At 36.5% G+C, this 21,491-nt stretch overlaps 1 protein-coding gene across 2 annotated transcripts in view; it reads left to right on the forward strand.

Moving 5' to 3' along the window:
- Positions 1-21,491, forward strand: part of ATP6V1A (ATPase H+ transporting V1 subunit A) — a 58,123-nt gene that overhangs the window by 18,047 nt on the left and 18,585 nt on the right. For both annotated transcript variants that reach the window (XM_037057394.1, XM_037057393.1), the window contains 7 exons: positions 5,541-5,635; positions 8,072-8,200; positions 11,344-11,558; positions 11,811-11,948; positions 15,807-15,958; positions 19,855-20,017; positions 20,527-20,635. In XM_037057394.1, coding sequence (XP_036913289.1) covers positions 5,551-5,635; positions 8,072-8,200; positions 11,344-11,558; positions 11,811-11,948; positions 15,807-15,958; positions 19,855-20,017; positions 20,527-20,635 — 991 coding nt within the window. In that variant the 5' untranslated portion in view covers positions 5,541-5,550. The remainder of the gene's footprint in view (positions 1-5,540; positions 5,636-8,071; positions 8,201-11,343; positions 11,559-11,810; positions 11,949-15,806; positions 15,959-19,854; positions 20,018-20,526; positions 20,636-21,491) is intronic.

The raw sequence follows: 21,491 nt of genomic DNA on the forward strand, positions 1-21,491 counted from the left end.
TTCAAGCAACAAAGATGATAAGAATGCATAGGTAGTTTTTAGAAATTAGGTACTTTTTCAAAATTAGGCAGTCTTAGCTTGCATTACCAGAACATTAGTTATCAGTATTATTTTTCTATTAGACTCACTGCTAGGTGCCTAACAACAACCCCATTAGATTTTACAGGTAAAACCTGATATCAAACTGTATTACAAGGCCGCTGTAATCAAAACAGCCTGGTACTGGCATAAAAAGGGGCACATAGATCAATGGAACCGAACAGAGAGCCCAGAAATAAACCCAACTCTCTACAGTCAATTAATATTCGACAAAGGGGGCAGTAACAAAATGGAGTAAAGATAGCCTTTTCAACAAATGGTGTTGGGAGAACTGGACAGCTACATGCAAAAAAATGAAACTCAAGCACCAATTTACATCATACACCAAAATTAATTTAAGGTGGATAAAAGACTTAAATATAAGGCGTGAAACCATTAAAGCCCTAGAGGAGAACATTGGCAGGAAAATCTCAGATATTCCACGCCGCAATATTTTTATTGATACGTCCCCTAGAGCAAGGGACATAAAGGAAAGAATAAACAAATGGGATCTCATCAAAATTAAAAGCTTCTGCATGGCTAAGGAAAACAGTATCAAGATAAAAAGAGAAGCAACAGCTTGGGAAAACATATTTTGCTAATGATACCTCAGACAAAGGTTTAATCTCCAAAATATACAAAGGACTCACTCGACTCCACTCAAAGAAGACGAGCAACCCAATTAAAAAATGGGCAAAGGACTTGAACAGACATTTCTCCAAGGAGGACATACAAAGGATCCAGAGACACATGAAAAGATGCTCGGTATCACTAGCTATCAGAGAGATGCAAATTAAAACCATAATGAGATACCACTTAACACCAGTCAGAATGGCTATCATAAACAAAGAAACAAACAACAAGTGCTGGAGAGGTTGTGGGGAAAGGGGGGCCCTAGTTCACTGTTGGTGGGATTGCAGACTGGTACAACCACTATGTAAAACAGTATGGAATTTTCTAAGAAAACTAAAAATGAACATGCCTTTTGACCCAGCAATTCCACTCTTAGGAGTATATCCTAAGAACCCTGAAACACCAATCCAAAAGAACCTATGCACCCCAATGTTCATAGCAGCACAATTCACTATAGCCAAGAGTTGGAAGCAACCTAGATGCCCATTGGTCAATGACTGGATCAAAAAGCTATGGTACATTTACACAATGGAATTCTATGCTGCAGAAAGGAAGAAGGAACTCCTACCCTTTGCAACATCATGGATGGAACTGGAAAGCATTATGCTGAGCGAAATAAACCAGGCAGTGAAAGACAAGTACCATATGATCTCACCGTCAACAGGAATCTAAACAAACCAAACAAGCAAGCAAAATACGACCAACGACACTCAAATATGGAACAGGCTGTCAGGGCCCAGAGGGGAGAGGGGAGAGAATCATAGGGGAAAAGGGGATGGACTCACGTGAACAAGTATAAAGGACACATGGACAATAACTAAGGTGGGGGGGTGGAAATGGGAGGAAAGTGGGGAGCACTCGGGGCAGACAGGGCTGGGAATATAAAACAGAAAACTGTACTTGAACAAGAATTAAATAGAAATTAAAATAAAAAAGACTTCACTTGGGGTGATGGGCACGTGATACAGTGTGTGGATGATAATTCTCTTTAGTTGTACATTTGAAATCTGTTTGGTTTTGTGAACCAATATCACCCCCAATAAATTCAATAGAAAAAGAATAAAAAGGATTTTACAGGTAAAACAAAGGCTCATAAAGTTGAAAGAATTTGATTTGCCGAAGGACACAACTTTTAAATTCAAACTCAATCTGTCTGATTCAAAGCCTTGGTCTTTCTCGTAATATAATGAAACATCCAGAACAAATGAAGTGGTACTCTTCAGTACTTACTCATACCATATCTAGAATACCGTTTTTATTTTTTTTGCTCCGATTTAAAATAAACATTGACATTATGAAACACTTCCAGAAGAGGATAGCTTAGAATTAAAGGATCTGAAAAGAGGTTATCTTTTGAGGAAGACACTAAATGGTTGAAGGCACTAAAGAGAATTCACTTGGAGAGGGAACATACTAACTCTGGGGCTATAGTACTTTGACGAAACAGGGTCAGAGCGTAGAAGTTATGGGGAAAGTGATTTGGATTAGATATAAGACAATTCTCTAAGAGGAGATTTCTAAAAGTAGAATGGACTTTTCAATATTGAGGCCCTGTTTAAATAGTAATACTACTGATAAAATTGTATGAGCATTTTACATTTCATAAACATTTTAATAAATTTGTAATTTAATCATAACTCTGGGGTAGATGGTAAGCATTATTCCTATCTTACAAATAAATATATAAGAGATTTTCATTTGTGGCATGTGACTGGCAGAATCAGCTGTGTCCCCTCCGCTGACTCAAGCTGTTGTGCCATTTCCACTTTAATAGACAGATGACTGTGCATCATGAATGCCAAGGAAGAAATACCCATATTTGGGAAGGAAGTTAGACTATGTAATTATCAGGTTCTCTTCTGACTTTGAAAATGTTTGATTTTAAATTTTGACCTCATTTGTGCCCTGGCCAGTGCAGCTCAACTGATTGGAACATCCCTTAGACCAAGGGGTTCCCAGATTTGATTCCCAGTTGACGCATATGGGAAGCCAACCAATTGATGTTTCTTTTCTCACAGCAATGTGTCTCTCTCTTTTTCTGTCTCTAAAAGCAATGAAAAAATGGCCTCTCGTAAGGATAAAAAATATTTTTTTTTACCTCATTTGTTTATTCACTACTTCTTTGAAGACTTTGACCAACCCATTCCTCAAATGTGTTTGTACCTAAGCTTTGGGGTTTTTTTCCTCCTATTATCTAACTGGTTTCTAGAAAAACTTGCCCCATCTGTTTATATTCTAGTCCTTGTAGTCCCATACCTGCTTAATCAATATCCCCTTCTTTAAGAAGCTGAGAATCGTGGTAAACCAGTTTCCCCTTTTCATTATTTCCTCCGTCAAATGCCCTTCTAGTTAGTTTGTCTACTGAGGACTCCAAAATCCTTGTGCCCTTTATTTTTTTTTAATTTTTTAATTGTTGTTCAATTACAGTTGTTTCCACTTTTCCCCCATTACTCTCCCCTGCCCCCAATTGTCCTCATCCTTTATTGTGATATTTGTGTCTCTAGAAGTATTTGGTTTCTTTCTCCTTTCTTTCTAACTTATCACCAATATCATCTACAAGTTCTTGGTACATTTCCTGCTCCTTAGATCATATTTGATTAACTTTTTTCCCATATCTCCATAGATTTTTAATCTTTGTTGTCACTCTTCCCTGTTTCTTTTTTTTTTTTTTAAGATTTTATTTATTTATCTTTAGAGGGGAAGGGAAGGAGAGAGGGAGAGAAACATCAACGTATGGTTGCCTTTCATGCGTCCCCTGCTGGGAGTTGGCCTGCAGGGAACTGGCCTGCAACCCAGACATGTGCCCTGACTGAGAATCGAACCGAGATCGTCACTCAATCCACTGAGCTACACCAGCCAGGGCTTCCCTGTTTCTTTAATCACTCAATTTTAGCCCTGTCCACCATCGCCCTTCTGGCGGCACTAATTTATCAAACCAGAAGTCGTCTGTTCGTGATTTCATTGTTATACTTCCCTCATTGATGCCTTGCTATTTTGGTTAATAGATTACAAATTACATTCTATGGAGTATGTGGTTCTCATACTGCTCCTTCAGTAAGTAGCTCTCCAGACTGAAAAACATTATTCTCACCAGAATTGATCCCCAAGGCTCAGGGTTTCGTTCTCTCTTTATGTATTCTTTGTATCTGGGCTTAACTCAATCAGCCTCAAAAGCCTCAAAACTTACTTCACAGCTACCTGTGTTCTCTATTTCATCCACATTGGTAACACTTCTCCCACATCCAAATCATTTCTCTTTGGTGTTCAGTGTGTGGTCATTTTGAACACTTACGCATTGTGCTTTATATAGTACAGTTGTTTAGTACCAGTGAAAGTTCCTTTTATTCATAATCCTCATTCCCTACATTTAACACAGTTCCTTTTCTTTGATAAGAGCTCAATAAACATTTAATAAATTGAATTCCATTGACACTCAAGCCATAACTATTTCTAGAGCTTTTCAGTGTAATCTGTTAAATTAACTAAACATCATTTTTCCCATAAAAGTTCTTTCCCAATCTTCAGTTATTTCCTATTGTTTGTAGAATCAAGTCTACTTGGCATTTATTTCAAGACCCACAAAAAGGCTCTGTCTACCTTTGCATCTTTATATCTCACTTTTGTCCTAATATAACCCTTTTATTGTAGCCAGAATGGCCTATTAATTTCCTGTAAATGTTTTCTTCATTCCTTTGTTCTTGTTATTTCCCCATCTGTAATGCCTTTGCTACCCTTTGTTTTTTTCTATTTTTTCCAAATTCTACGCCTTCAACATATCTTCCCTAAACATTCTAACCTTTGGATTTTTAGTATGTAAGTTATATTATTTGACACTCTATTACTTACTGATCTATCACCCTTTATGGTTGGTTTGGGGCATTGTTTAACTTTGTGTATGTACACGTATTTATCTCCATTATTAAACATCAGTAATTGTTAAGTTATACCAGTAGTTAAAAATAAACTTTCTACTTTGGAATCTGCCACCAATTTTCTGTTAGCCTTAAATAGTATATTCTTTAGGTTCTTCAGTTTGCACATCTATAAAGAAAAGAGATAGAACTGAATTGCTTACGCTATTCTGTGTTCTGCTAAGGAAAAAAAAAGGAAAACCCTTTCAGAAAATTTTTAAAGATGGATAATACATTAAAAAATTAACTAAGATGTAATTTGTTAGATAGTGAAAAATAAAGCAATGAAAGGGAAGTAGTTGTGATTTTAAATAGGTGGGCGGAGAAGCTTCTTAAAATAAGGGACAATCGAGTCAAGACCTGAAGGAGGTACAGGAGCAGATATATCTGCAAGAAGAGTACTCCAGGCAGAGGGAGCAACATGTACGAAGACCCTGAGGCAGAAATGCATATATGTTTTTGAGAAACAGCAGAGTTCAGTGTATACAGGGGTAGGCTAAAGTAGGTTTATAGTTGTGAGTACGTGAAATAGTTTATTATTGTGTTATTATTTATTAATTACTGTATTATTTATTTGTGTTTACACTGTAAACCTAATTTTTCCCACCCCTGTGTTAAGGGAATAGGTACATGAGGAGAAGGTCAGAGATAATGAGGGAGAAGGCAAGATGTAGGGCTGGATAAGCCATTGAGAAGACTTCACATTGGTATACTCCTTGGTATTTTCTATGGAATATTTTTCGCACTGAATTGTAGAGCATCCAGGAATAAGGTCCTTTTAACCAAATTTAAGAATTTTATATTTTAAGTTTGAAGAGCTGGTAATAACTCAAGATACACTGAAGATGAGAGTTGGCTACCTATATTGGTTCTTTTGCTTAAGGGTTTGTAATTACAACTTAATTTTTTTTACTATAGGTAAATTAACATGATGGATTTCTCCAAGCTACCAAAAATACTTGATGAAGATAAAGAAAGTGCATTTGGTTATGTGCATGGGGTCTCAGGTCCTGGTAAGTAATATATAATAATCTCAGTGGCAAAGATTCCTAACTTAAGTTACTGTCTTTTGAAAGTGTTTTAGGTAGGTACGCAAGGTTCTGGTCACCTACATAAATTCTGTCCTGAAAAGACTTTTTTATAACTGCAGCCACAGCTGGGTGGCTCAGTTGGTTGGAGCTTCATCCCCTACTCCGTCAGAAAGGTTGCAGGATCCATCCCTGTCTGGGCGTGTCCCAAAGCAACTGATTGATGTTTCTCTTCCTCTCTCTGTCTCTCTCTCTTTCCCTTTGTCTTTCTGTCTCTGTGTCTTTGTCTCTCTCTCTCTCTCTCTTTTTCCCCCTTTCCTAAAAAGCAATGGAAAAATGTCAAAGCGAGGAAAAAAAAACACTTTACGACTGCTATAAGACTGAGGTAATACCTCCATCATAAGGGCTCATCTAATAACCATTATCTAAATTTGATCATTATTAAGGTACTAATTTGTAATAACGTGTTTATTGTGTAAATGTATAATCACTGTTCAGAATTTTGCCTATTTTTTGTTGAATCTGAGGTTAAAAAAATATAAAGTTTATAGTTTTTAGTATGTAATACCTTGTAAATTAAAAGTATTCAGTAAATATGTTAATTTGGTTTGAGCTTTAATGTTTTCAGAGCATTTCTCAGCAATATCAACCCTAGCTCTTTACATATATAAATCCTGTATGGGTGTTTCAAATATCACATAACCAATTAGCTGTGGAAAAAGAAGTTTTATGATATGACACTGATAATGGAAAGCAGTCTTATAGCTCATGTTCATTTTGACAAAACTTTGGGTACTGCTATATTTTAAATAATCTCATTCTAGTGTTCATTTTCTTACTCTGTTATACTCTTACTGCAAAACATGATTCACAGTTTTTGTAGGCGAACCTGCACATTGATTTATAATCCTTAATGGAAATCCATATTTGATTAATGCAAATGAAGACTGACAGTCACTGTGCTTCTGGTATTTCTCCCCAGGAAGCTTCTACCACTTAGAACTTGGTGTTTGAACTTCAACTCAGCGGCAAACAATACATTTTACAGTTTTCAGTCTCCTTTGCCATTCAGAGAAACAGTTTTCCCCTTGATAAAAATAAGTTTTTAGAAAAGATGGTCAGGCTACACACATAAGACCTTTTAGGGAAAAGACAAAAGAACACAATCAAAAAAGTTTAAGTAGTCCTAGCTGGTATGGCTTAGCAGAGCGTGGGATTGCTGATTGATTCCCAGTCAGGGCACATGCCTACATTATTGATACCCCATCGGGAAGCATATGAGAGGCAACCGATGGGTGTTTCTCTTCCTTTCTTTGTCTTGCCCTTCTCCTGTCTCTAAAAACAAAATAAAATATTTCTCACTAAAAAGTTTAGGTAAAAATATTTTTTTGAAACTTGTAGAAAATTCCTGGAATCTATTTATAATCTTTAAGTACTTAATAGGATAAAGAAATGGCGTACTTTTGGTTTATGAAATAAGATTTAAAATTTTAGTTATTTCTGATATTTCAATTCATCTTATATAGTAAGTATATATGTAAATATTTATGAAATTAATAAATCTTCATTGTTCTAAAAAACTAATGAAACTTTAATACTTTAATAGTTTTCACTTCAGTATTTCCTAATATACTGCTCTAATCAACTATATCAGAAAGATAAATATTAAAAGTAGATTTATTCCTATACCTCTCTGAAAAGTGCACCCTTCCCTCCCTGCCAGAAAGGTAATTTTGATGTAGTAGACCATGTCCAAAATGGTATGTACACATTCTGGTTCAGTATTTATAAGAATTGTGGATTCTTAGTAAAAATTTCAACCATTAGTGGTAACTGATTATAAATATCCCTATGGTATATGAAAAAAATTTTGTGGATGCATATGTGAGTTTTTCTAGGTAGAACTGTCATTAGTTTAGGAAAAAAGCCCCTGTCCCAAGAGTTTTAAGAACCATTGATATAACGTGGTACAGAGTAACGATACTGTTTCAGACATTGTCTCTCAAAGGAATGATGACAGTACAGCAAAGGGATTGTGTAGCATTCTATCATGCTACTAGCTAAAGTTCCTGTTCTGATTTTAGTCTTAAAAGTTTTTAATATTGTCCTCAAACCCATCATTTCATGTATCTTAGCAAGCTGAGTTGACCAAAACCCATACTTATATTATGGCTTATTATGGATTGTTATGGGTATGTTATATAAATGACTAATCTTTAGCCTAACGAATCTATTTTGTTTCCCTCTATATTATGTGCTAAAAATACATCTTTCCATGAAACTACATGTATGTTCCATAGTGAATGTTTTATTTTTCTTATGAATATATGAGAGAGCTGTTTTATTGGATTTATAGGATATTTTAATTATCTATAACTTTCACAGTTTCTTAAGTCATCATAACACTCGTGTTCTTTTCAGTCGTTACAGCCTGTGACATGGCAGGTGCAGCCATGTATGAGCTGGTGAGAGTGGGCCACAGCGAGTTGGTAGGAGAGATTATCCGATTGGAGGGTGACATGGCCACTATCCAGGTGTATGAAGAAACCTGTATCCTTTTTGGTTCAAATTCTTCCACTTGCTACAAGTCACATTTTAAGGATTTATGGCAAAAGTAGAAGCAACAACCGGTAATACAGAAACATGAAATATTGGTGTTAGCAATCTGCTTTATATAGGAGGATATTGAAGAAAGGTGCTAGGAATTAGTGCTTTCCTTAATAAAGTAGTCCTCTTTTTTCTGCCACCCTGGCTAGTGTGGTTCATGGACTAAGCACCAAAAGGTTGCCAGTTTGATTCCAGGTCAGGGCACATGCCTGGGCTGTAGACTAGGTCCCCAGTAGTGGGTGTGTGAAAGGCAACTGATTGGCATTTCTCTTCCTCTTGTCCTCCCCCTTCCTCTAAAAATAAATAAATTTAAAAAAGAAATTAGCATTATTTTCTGAACTTTCATTACCCTTAATATTTCAGTAGTTCAATCTTTAGGGGGAACCATTTAGAGACATTGTAGAAGAAACAATAAACAATAACATCATCACTTTTCATGGTTAAAATTCTCAATTTCTGTTTAAAATACTAAATCCATAAATAAATTAGTCACCACTCTATCTGTTTTCCTAATAAACAGTGCTATGTGATGCATTACATTATAGTTTTAGCATTAGGAATCTTCACTGTTTGTTTGGTTAGCATAATTTTGCTTGTTAAATGTAATATTTTCAATTTTCTATAAAAAATAAAGAGATAGCCCTGGCTGGAGTGGCTCAGTAGATTGAGTGCAAGCCTGGAAACCAAAGGGTCACTGGCTCAATTCCCAGTCTAGGGCACATGCTTGGGTTGCAGGCCAGGTCCCCAGTAGGGGGCACGCAAGAGACAACCATACCTTGATGTCTCTTCTTTTCTTTCTCCTTCCCTCCCCCTCTCTAAAAATAAATAAAATTTAAAAAATAGTAAAGTGATAAAGAGTTAAGCCTTGTGAAGAGAAACACTTTTCTTTTGCTTTATTTGTGTATTTTACTTAGATTGGCTCTCAATATCAGCATTAATTCTTTGGCTATTTAAGATTTATTTGGTACAATAAACCTTCCCCACTCCCATACTAAAATGCATGCTTGCCAATAACTTTTTTGTCTGTGTGAGTACTGGGGTGCTAATTCAAAACAAAGTCATCTGGAATATTTAAGCTGCACTATTTACCGTAGCCAAGATTTGGAAACAGCCTAAGTGCCCATCAGTAAGTGAGTAGATAAAAAATACTGTGGTATATTTACACAATAAAATAATACACAGCAGTGAAAAAGAAGGAATTCCTACCTTTGCAACAGCATGGATGGAACTGGAGACTCTTAGGCTAAGTGAAATAAGCCAGGTCAGTGAAAGACAAATACCATGTGATCTCACTTGTAAGTAGAATCTAATAAACAAAATAGCCTAATGAGCAAAGTAGAACCAGAGGCATAGAATCATGTAGTAGACTGACAACTGCAAGAAGGAGGGGTGAGGTGGGGACTGATTGAAAGAAGGGGAAGGAATTAGTCAAAGTACATGCATACATGACCCATGGACATGGACAACAGTGTGGGGATTGACTGTGGGAATGAGGGAATGCTGGGGGAAGAGGGCAAAAAGGGAAAAGTGGGACAACTATAATAGCATAAACTACAAAATATTTAAAAAGAAAACAGTTATTTAACAGTATGCTGAAAGTAAACTAATTGAAAAATTAAAAGTGGTAAAGGTCATCTCAAACTTAAATGAGAAATTTATAGCTATGAAATCATATCTAGTCAAAAGGATTTTTTTCTACTTTTACCTTTATCTTTTGCACAGTTTGCAGGTTTAAAATAAAAAAATGACATGTATATAGTTTCAGTCCTCCCTGCTTTTGTCATCCTGTATCTGACCAGTTTTCAGAATACATGCATGCATGCAGCCCTTTTTATTAAGTTTTTAAAATTATTGTATACCTTTCTGGTTAATTGCACATGCGAACCAGTATAAATATGTATTTTTCTTCTCTTTTTTCTTAAAAGATAGCATATTGTATGCACTTAGAATTAAATGTATAGATATGTGATAAGTATAGAAAAATGTCAATGGTAGAATCTAACTAGTAGAGATTGAGGATGGAGTTCACTATAAAATTCAACTTTGCGGTAGGTTTAGAATTTCTTAAAATATTAGAAATGAACGTATATTTTGGAGATCTTTCTAGAGAAATTCATAGAAGCTCCTATATCTTTTTTACAGCTACATAAAATTTTATCATATGCATATACATAATTTATTCATCACTCTCTTAATGATAGAAATTTTTGTTGTTTCTAGTCCTTTACACACAAATAGAATGAATTCACAGAAATCGAAGTCAAGGTTTATGCATTTTAATTTTACAGATATTGCTAACTTGCTGTCAATAAAAGTGCTGATTTTACTCCTATAAACAAGTAAATGAGAGCAGGGGGGATTCAATGCATTTATTTGCAGGTTTTCTTTTTTTCCTTTTTAACCCCACTTTTTAGTTCTTAAGATTTTAAGTTTTTCTTAGGTACTGATATTCTTCTTAGGGTACTGATGTTCTTCAGTAATATAGTAAAACAACATATTAAGGAGAGACTTTTGCTTCTATTTTTAGTTCTGTGGTTTACCAAACTGCACCAAGGCACTCTGGGCAGCAGAGTCATGTGGGTTGTAGGACATTTAAAATTTTTGAGGTTAACACAAGAATATTAGACATCTTGTCAGACAGCATGTAACCTAGCAGCTTGAGATAATAAACCGTTTCGTTACCTGGCTGTACTATTGTTGATGATGTCATGTGTTCACAAAGCTGAGTTTTTGGTGATTGCTACGCTAAAAAGCAAGTATTATGTGTAAGTGAATATGAATCAGGTGTCCCAAGGTTTGAAAACTGTTAAATGCCTGACAGGCACATATATCCCATTTGTAAGAACTAGGAATATTTAAGAATGAAATTAAAATATATTGTTTTCTCTTTATATTTTTCTTTCAAAGTGCTACTCAGTTGTTTGGACATGTATATTTATTAAGTTGTTTGGACATAAAACTAATAAATGAAATTACTAGATATGAGTTTTATAATAGGTCACTATGAAAAAGTCACTAAAACACTCAGGATATTGTGTAGTATCCCTAAACTTTCATAGTGAGTTTTCCTCAACTACTGTTTCTAGCTGGTGTGTCTGTTGGAGATCCTGTACTCCGCACTGGTAAACCCCTCTCGGTCGAGCTTGGTCCTGGCATTATGGGAGCCATTTTTGATGGTATTCAAAGACCTTTGTCAGATATCAGCAGTCAGACCCAAAGTATCTACATTCCCCGAGGAGTAAATGTGTCTGCTCTTAGCAGAGATATCAAATGGGATTTTACACCTTGCAAAAACCTGCGGGTATGTCTTTGTAACCAAGATTTCTAAAGTTCATGAAAGAATGTGAAGTGGAGATTTGGTGAATTATTGTACACTCTTAGTTCAAAGAAAAGTAGACCACAGAAGCGTAGCTTAAATTTTTGTTTGAATCTACTAGAGTTATAGAACTAATAAGCTTTATTGGTAAGTGAGGCAAATGATTTAATTAACAATAAGTGTGAGTCTACTTCATGTATCTTTGAACATTAAACAACAAATGCATATGTTCTCTAGGTTGGTAGTCACATCACTGGTGGAGATATTTATGGAATTGTCAATGAGAATTCACTCATCAAACACAAAATCATGTTACCCCCACGAAACAGAGGAACTGTAACTTACATTGCTCCACCTGGAAATTACGATACCTCTGTAAGTATCATGTAAACTGTATCTCAAAGGGTGGCCCTTCATGTATATGCTAGTTATCCTGCTTTAGTGCCCTGAATAGTTATAGAATTGTCATTTAATGTGTAGGTTTTTAGGTAATTTTTGTAGAATTGTTTTAATTAACTTTTTAAATTTAAACTTGAGCTTGGAATACAAAAAGATGGTTTTAAAAAATGTTAAAATATGGTTGGCATACAGTATTATATTAGGTTCAGGAGTACAAGAGAGAGGAATATCTAGTATAATATTTTCCTATCTTGTTAACTTAAGCTCCATTATTTAAAGCCCTGATTCTTTAGACATAGAATAGACTTTGATTTTAATTGTCAGTCTCTAGTCACATAATTAGTTGCATAATGGATTATGGTATATGACTTCTTGGGTGAACCATTTAAAACTTAGCCCTTTAGTGTTATTGATAGCTTCATCATATCACATACACTAAATTCCTGATATTTTTTGTGGGTATGAAGGTTATTGTTACCAAGAGAGCCAAGTTAGAGGGCTACCCCTCCTCAATTGTTGCCTTAATCACAAGAAAGGAACTCAAGCAAGAAGCAACACATTTCGTGGAAATTAGAAAAGTTTATTTATGAAGTACACTTGAACACAAAGCTGCAAGCAGGCACCCAGCTAGTCTGAGTGCCCCAGCTATTAGGATCTTACGGGTTTTAATGCTTTAACCAGCCTCTAGGATCTCCCTGCTCCTCCTACTTCCAGACCTTGGAGTGAATACACAGTTTCAAGGCTTGTCTTTCCCAGCTAGTGGAAATGATACATGCAGAACTTCAAGGGCTTCTCTCCTCCTGCACCATCATGGTTTTTGCAATTTTTGGAATGCCTAGCAATCTTACTGGACCAGGCTCAGGACTTCTGGGTTAGTGAGTGAGACATGTCTCCCTCCCCTCCCTGCATTGGTTTATTATCATCCTGCCTAACATGGCATAATGGATTACAGTATATGAATTTGTGGGTGAGCGAGCCATTTAAAACTTAATCCTTTAATGTTATGGATAGTAGCATCATATCAAATACACTAGATCCCTAGTAGTCTTTGTGGGTATGAAGCTAACTATTGAGAAGACCATTGTGATGTATCATTTTTTCCTGATAAAATGTGATGAGATAATTTTCTAATATTTCACAAGAATAAGTTTGTGCCCTATAACACATAGAGAATAAGAAATAAGAGTGTGAGATACTGGGCAATGAGCTAGTTTTAACTCACTAGCTTAGAGACTCATTCACTCTTATGTGGAAGAACAACCTTCACGTGGCTCATGTATCAACAAAATTACAGATTTCTCTAGATGTGTAGGCTTTGGGATTATTTAAATAGTTGAAATCAAGTCAATGTTCATAAATGTTAGAGTATTACTCATTGCCTTTTTGCTTTTATAAATATTTAGAAATATTTAAATTTATTAAGTATTCTAGGGTCCTTTAATAGATGTGTTTTTCATTAAAGCACTATAGGAGCATTATAATAGCACTATAGGAGCATTATAATGCTCCTAGCATTATAGGAGCATTTATTTTATTATAATAAAACAATAGAAAGTAACTTTTAAAGTATATTTTATTGATTATGCTATTACATTTGTCCCATTTTTTCTCCCTTTTATTCCCCTCTACCATGCATCCCCCTCCCTCCAGCATTCCCCCCTCTTAATTCATGTCCATGGGTCGTACATATAAGTTCTTTGGCTTCTCCATTTCCTATACTGTTCTTGACCTCCCTCTGTTTATTTTGTACCTACCATTTATGCTTCTTATCCTCTGTACCTTTCCCCCCATTCTCCCGCACCCCTGAACTCCCTGCTGATAATGCTCCATGTGATCTCCATTTCTGTGCTTGTTTCTCTTCTAGTTGTTTGCTTTGTTTGTTTGTTTGTTTGTTTAGGTTTAGTTATTGGTAGTTGTGAGTTTGTTGTCATGTTACTGCTCATAGTTTTGATCTTCTTTTTCTAAGATAAGTCCCTTTAACATTTCATATAATAAGGGCTTGGTGATGATGAACTCCTTTAACTTGACCTTATCTGGAAAGCACTTTATCTGTTCTTCCATTCTAAATAATAGCTTTGCTGGATAGAGCAATCTTGGATATAGGTCCTTGCTTTTCCTGACTTTGAATACTTCTTTCCGGCCTCTTCTTTCCTGTAAGGTTTCTTTTGAGAAATCAGCTGATAGTCTTCTGGGATTTCCTTTGTTGGTGACTGTCTCCTTTTCTCTGTCTGCTTCTAAGGTTCTCTCCTTATCTCTAATCATGGCTAATGTAATTATGATGTGCTTTGGTGTGTGTTTCCTTGGGTCCAACTTCTTGGGACTCTCTGAGCTTCCTGGACTTTCCGGAACATTATTTCCTATGCCAGATTAGGGAAATTCTCCATTGTGTTTCAAATAAGTGTTAGATTTCTTACTTTCCCTCTCCTCTTTTAGTCACCCCTGTGATTTGGATGTTGGAACATTTAAAGTTGTCCCAGAGATTCCTAAGCCTCTCCTCATGTTTCTGAATTGTTTCCTCATTCTATTCCTGTTGAATGTCAATTTCTTCCTTCTGCTCCAAGTCATTGATTTGAGCCCTGGTTTCCTTCTCTTCACTGTTGGTTCCCTGTATATTTTTCTTTATTTTACTTTTCATAGCCTTCGCTTTTTCCTCTATTTTTGGACCATACCCAACCATTTCTGTGAACATCCTGATTACCAGTAGTTTGAACTATGCATCTGATAGGTTGTCTATCTCCTTGTCGTTTAGTTCTTTTCTGGTTTCAATCTGTTCTTTCATTTGGGCCATATTTCTTTGTCCTGATGTACCTGTTACATTGTAAGGAGCAGAACCTGAGGTGCTCGCCAAGGCAGGGCGACCCACTTGGCTACACTGTGGTGCTGTATGTGCAAGAAGGGTCAGAGAAGGAACAATGCCACTTTTTGGCTCTCAGCTGGCTTTCAGTCACTTCTGCTACCCCCAAGCCAGTTGAGCCCTTTTGGTGTTGACTGCCAGCTGGGTGGGCTTGTGTACATTCTCAGACCCTGTGGGTCTCTACAATGAACTCTCTCATGAGACTGGAAGTTTCTTTCACCGCTGCAACCTCCACAGGTTTTTACAGCCAGAGGTTTTGAGGCTTGCTTCTCTCCGCACTGGAACCCTGGGTTGCACAGTCTGTCTCATTTCCCAGTTGTTCCTCCTGTTTTATCTACCCACAAGTGTGGGACCACCAGCCACCTCCTTGTCCACCAAGTCCTCTGGCTGCTACCTTGCCAGTCATCGCCCTCTCCACCCCAGCTGCCTATCTCTGCCCCTCCTACTGGTCTGGATGAATGTGTCTTTAACTCCCTGGTTGTTGGTCTTCCATACAGTTCAATTTTCTGTCAGTTCTGGTTGTTTTTTCTTTTTAAATTTGTTGTCCTTCTTTTGGTTGTGGGAGGAGGCAAAATGTATCTACCTATTGCTCCATCTTGGCCAGAAGTCAGAATAAAAAGTGATTTGTGAAAATATTTATTTGTCCTCTCTCTCAGTCCCAGGAGTATCTATCTACTTTATCCTTCAAGACTTCTGTCTGTGTATATCCAAATAATTTACCTGTTGCTCTATTACTTGAGATATCTCATTCTCAGTAACTCCTAAACTGTTCTTAATAATTAAAACAATAAAAAGCACATCTGATTTTAAGAATTAGAACTAAATATAAGGATTTACAACAAAAAATATGAATCTCCCTCCCCATTTCCACATAAGACCACCCTATCCTATCCCCAAGAAGAACCTGGGGTTACTCTGATTTTAGAGGAATAAATGTTCATAACTTTGACGGTACTTCAAATCCTGATGTATTTTTATAGGATGTTGTCTTGGAGCTTGAATTTGAAGGTATAAAGGAGAAGTTCAGCATGGTCCAGGTATGGCCTGTACGTCAGGTTCGACCTGTCACTGAGAAGCTGCCAGCTAATCATCCTTTATTGACTGGCCAGAGAGTCCTTGATGCCCTTTTTCCGTAAGTTTGAGCTGTATCCCAGTTTTCACTCCATTATTGTATGTCATTATTTTAAGATTTTATTGATTTATTTTTAGTGAGAGGGGAAGGGGGGGAGAAAGAACGGGATAGAAACATCAACTTGTGGTTGCCTCTCACATGCCACCTACTTGGAGACCAGCCCACAACTGAGGCATATGCCCTGACTGGGTATTGAACTGGCAACCCTTTGGTTTGCAGGCCCATGCTCAATCCACTGAACTATACCAGCCAGAACTATAGGTAAAGGTTTTATGTGCTAGCCTATAATAAGTTTTATCTTGAGCACTGGCCAGTGTGGCTCAGTTGGTTGGGCACTGCCCTGCAAAGCAAAAGGTTGCCGGTTCGATACCCAGTCAAAGCACATGCCTGAGTTTTGGGTTTGGTCCCTGGTCAGGATGTGTACTAGAGGCAGCCAGTCAGTGTTTCTCTCTCACAATAATGTTTCTTTCCCTGTCCTTCTCCCTCCCTTCCTTTCTCTCTCTCTAAATATGAAGTCTTTTTAAAATTTTATCTAGAGAAATAATAGTGAATTAGTTAAATACATTTATATATCGCCAGTGTTTTCTTAAGTTATCCAAGAATTAGTAGATTGATGCCACTATAAATTGAGGGTTTCTAAAATAAACTGGACTCTCTGTGCTTCCCAGCAATCTGGTCTTTTGCCATTTTCTTCATCAACTACCCAAAAACCTCCTTTCTCATTACATCTCAGTCCTTACCATACCCTACTTTACTTTCAACAAATACTTCATTTAATTTGCAAAAAGACTGAAGCTGGAATCCAGTAACTCCCTCAACCTCTAACCACCAAACCCGTATATATCCTACTTACCCTTTAGCCTCTTACCCTTCAGACCTACCCTTGGAATTGTTCTTTTACTCTTTCATTCTTATTAGTCGGCACCTCGTATTTCTATATCCTTCACTATTCAGCTTAAATTTAATAACCTATCACTTTTATAAATTTTATGGTTCCTTTTTTGTCACACCTACCTAGTAAAATTGCAACTATAAATCAAGTTATCTCCTTCTCCCAAGTCTATACACAGGCTACTAAGAAAATAAAATAACCAGTGCAAATTGACTTCTCATTATAGTATAGCAATCCTTCTGCAGTTCCCTAATCATTATTCTCTAGATCCCATTTGAAACCTCTCCACTTGCCTCAGATCTTTGACTTCACTGTTCTGTCTCCTTTATTCTCAACAAATGATGGTACTAGATCCTTCAGAGAGAAATGACAGACCATTAGATTTCAAACTCCTTCCGTTTCCTGCCACCAGGCTGATTTAGCATTCATTCTTGTTCATCCCTACTTTTTCTTTCTGCAGTTTATCCCATCTCTGGTCTCTTCAGACCTCCTTCTGTCAGTTATCTTTCCTTTATCACCCATCTAATGAAAAAAATAAAAGAAACTACCATCTTACCCTTTCCCCCTTTTTACCTTCCACTCTTTCCTCATTCTCACAGCTACACCTGTGGAAAGAATGAGTCATTGTTTCCACTTTTCCCACCATGGTTCACCATATAGCTCTGCCCCTGGCTCCACCGCTCAGCTAAAATTGCTCTCACTAACATGATCAGTCACTCCCATGCTGATAATTCAATATGTAAGTTTTAGTATTTTCTTAATTTCCATAATGTTAGATATTTCTTCCTACTCATTCCTCCTCGAAACACCTTCTTTCTTTGTTCTTCCTATTAGCTTCTGTCCACAAGTTCTAATTCTTCATTGCAGGTTTATTCTCCCTTAATTTTGATATTTCTTGAGAGATTTTCCTCCTTCGGGGCATTTTTTCTCCGAATTACATATCTTACCCTCTGTGGATGACTTCATCCACTCTCACGACTTTAATACTCATCTGTATAAATAAGGACTCCAAAATCTGTTTCTTCATCTCAAATTTCTTCTGAGTTCCAGACTCATATAAAAATACTTATGATTATATCTCTCCTTTTGAATATCCTACAGATGCCTCAGAGTCAGTATGTTCAAAACTAAAATAATTATCTCACTTACCACTTCCTTCCTTGAAACTCGCTCATCTTGCTTTGTTGCCTCTCTCAACAAATGTTATTATCATCCATCCAGTGAATGCCTAAAGTCTGTTACTTCTCTCAAGGATCTTTCTTACCCTTCCACATCTAATTATTAAACAAGTGCTTTTATTCTGTTCCCTAAATTTTTTTTATCTACATCTTTCATCCCTACTCCATGATCCTAATTAAGGCTCTTACCCTAATTACCCTAATTTCTTAGCCTAATCACATTGCATCAGACTTAATATCTCCAGTCTTGCCTTCTTTCCAAGTGGTTGTCCATATTATATAGTGACCCATTTAAAGCCCATGCCTGATCCTGCATTGTTTTGCTTGAAATCCTTAAGTCCTCTTCATTACTCTTAAAACAAATACATACTCCTTAACGCCTTACATAGATACCCGTGATGTGGCCATTACTTACCTTTCAGTATTGTCTCTGCCACTTAACTGCTCAGCTGCTTCCTTACATACTATCTTCCAGGCATATTGAGGACTGTTAATTTCTCAGGCTGCGCTCCCTCTTGGATCTTTGGCCATGTTCTTCCCTCTGCTGAAAATGTTACTTTACTTATCTGGCTAATGTTTCCTTTCAGGTCCTAGCTTCTTTCAGGAGACTTTCCTGACCCCACTCCAATCCAGTTTTAGACCTTGCCCTCCTTCCTGTGAGCTCCCACAATACTTCAGTTGTTTTCTATGATAGCACTTTTCACAGTGGATTGCTAAACTTCAAACTGGGGCATACCCAGCCCTGCCTCCCCCTCCCGAGGTTAATAATGATTTGAAAGAGGTATGTAAAGCCATGGGGTGAATGGGCATGCCTTCTCAATTTATCAGTCACCGAAAGGTTTGGAGGAGAAAAGATTTTAATACTTGTTATTTTATATTGGAAGAAAGTCTGGTATTATTAAGAATGCAATGTTTTAGTGAATTTTTATGATAAAGCACAACATTACACAGGAATTTCCCTTAGTGTTATGTCTCATTTCTCCTGCCCAGACCCTCCCAGCCCACACACACCGCAACATTTTCTTTCCTCTGCCCTTCGGATTGTTCCACTCTCCGCTGCCACTTTTTAGGGAAAGTTTGAAAGTGACTGCTACATGTACTGTGATCTCCAACTGATGGCAGTTTACCCCACTGGAATGTGAGAACTCAGTACAGAAACACGTTTATCTTATTTACTATTGTCTTTCTAATATTTCCAAGCACAGTTTTTAGTGCCCAGGAAGTACTTTAAAAATAGTTATCGGATGAATAAAAGGGGATTGACTTAACATTTTGCCAGAAGTCTTTGTTCATTCACAGTGAGATGTGAATTTTAGGTCTTATTTTTTGCCTTAGGAGACAACTTACAAAAGTTGTTTATATTTTTAACTTCAATCCATATATTGTCTTTCATGAACTAATTCCAGTAAGCATTCAGAATGTCATTAGTACTATTTTATTTATCTTACTTGTTTTTTGTATCCCTTTTCCTAACGTATCTTGTGGAATATGCTTTCACTTTTCAGCTATTAAAAATGATAGAGATGGCCCTGCTGGTGTAGCTCAGTGGATTGAGCGTGGGCCTGCGAACCAAAGGATCACAGTTTGATTCCCAGTCAGGGCACATGCCTGGGTTGCAGGCCAGTTCCCAGAGGGGGATGCACAAGAGACGACCATACATTGATGTTTCTCTCCCTCTCTCCTTCCCTTCCCCTCTAAAGATAAATAAATAAAATCTTTAAAAAATTATAGAGATAGATGATCAGTGAAGATGTAAAACTTAACCTGTTTTATTTACTAGTATCTATTAGCAAATAAAGTAATTCACTCTGGTTTCCTTTGTTCAGATGTGTACAGGGAGGAACTACCGCAATTCCTGGGGCCTTTGGCTGTGGAAAGACAGTGATATCACAGTCTCTGTCCAAGTATTCCAACAGTGATGTGATTATCTACGTGGGATGTGGGGAAAGAGGAAACGAGATGTCTGAAGTCCTCCGAGACTTTCCAGAGGTCCGTATCTACAGAATTTCAAATAATATTTTAAACAAATACTACTAATCAACTTTCACTGGCAACTAATACTGCTTTGTGTTAGAGCTGGAGCATTGCTTTCATTTGTCAAGGATCTTTTGAGGAAATTTCTAATTATATTTGTGATTCAATTTTGTGTATTCAGGGAAAGGAATTTTGAGTTTTTAGTTTGACACTTGAAAGTTTCTTACTGTGGTCTAGTGGTTTTCAGTAATTGGGAGAAAGATAAAATGGACAATAGGCTTTATATGATTTACTTGGTTTGCTGTAATAATATTCCTTTTTTCATAAAATAATGGATTTTACTTAGGAAATGGAAACAATGGATATTGTTTTACAGCACACAGTGGGACAGGGAAAAGGGGTTGGAATGATGGGCAATATTATTTGGCAACACTGATGAGAAGAGAGGTGAAATATAGACAAGTTGTAAAAAGGGATAACGTGTTCCATTTAGAAATAAGATCATAATAGATGTTTGTCTCTAGCTCACAATGGAAGTTGATGGTAAGGTGGAATCAATTATGAAGAGGACAGCTTTGGTGGCCAATACCTCCAACATGCCTGTGGCTGCTAGAGAAGCTTCTATTTATACTGGTGAGTACATGAAATTGGAATAAAAGCAGTTTACATTTATTTTTAAATTTAGAGCTTTAAACAAACATTTTCTTTTCCAAAGAACTTTTCTTTCATTCTAAAATACCTCTGTACCTACAATCTTATTTCTTGTTTTTTAAAAATGTTTTACTTATTGTATCTTAAGAATATGTCAGTATAAGACATTTATAAAGCTTCCTTAATCTTTTTAATGACTATTTAATTATGTATCTTCTACTACTGTGGGGGTTTTTTACACTTTTTATGATCAATTCTGAATATATCTGTATCTCTATAACTTGAATCATCAGCTTTGAATTAGTGTATTTTGACTCCTGGATATGAAAGATGAGAATATCAGTGTGTTTATGTAGTACCATCAAACTTTGCTCCCACTTCCACCCTGGCTTTTGGTACTTTTATTTCTTCATTCTCAGGACTTATAATATTTACCTACTGTTCTGTAACCATAAATCCAGTATCTGTGTTAGTCTTAGACCTGTAGTAAAATGGCATCAGTCACACCATCAGTTCTTTGGCTACAATTTCTCCATTTGCTTGGTGGTTGACTAAAATTTTTGAAAATTTCTTCAAATAGAGGCTTTGGAAACTACTGTATTTTGCCATGCACTTCTGTGTGTAGTGTGCACCCACGTTTTTGACCCAAACTTTCAGGAACAATATCTTTTGTTTTAATTTTCTAATTCAATTATTTATATATATTTAGAAACAAAATCAATTATTGTATTCTGGGTTATTATTTTGCATATCATTATTGCTTCCTAGAGTTATACTTTTAATGCCTAAGTGTAAATAAAAGAATTAAAAACATTTATATAGATACAGAATTAGTACT

Source organism: Sturnira hondurensis, unplaced genomic scaffold (assembly GCF_014824575.4).
Source record: "Sturnira hondurensis isolate 20B ecotype Veracruz unplaced genomic scaffold, ASM1482457v3 Scaffold0009719, whole genome shotgun sequence".
Classification (NCBI taxonomy): domain Eukaryota; kingdom Metazoa; phylum Chordata; class Mammalia; order Chiroptera; family Phyllostomidae; genus Sturnira; species Sturnira hondurensis.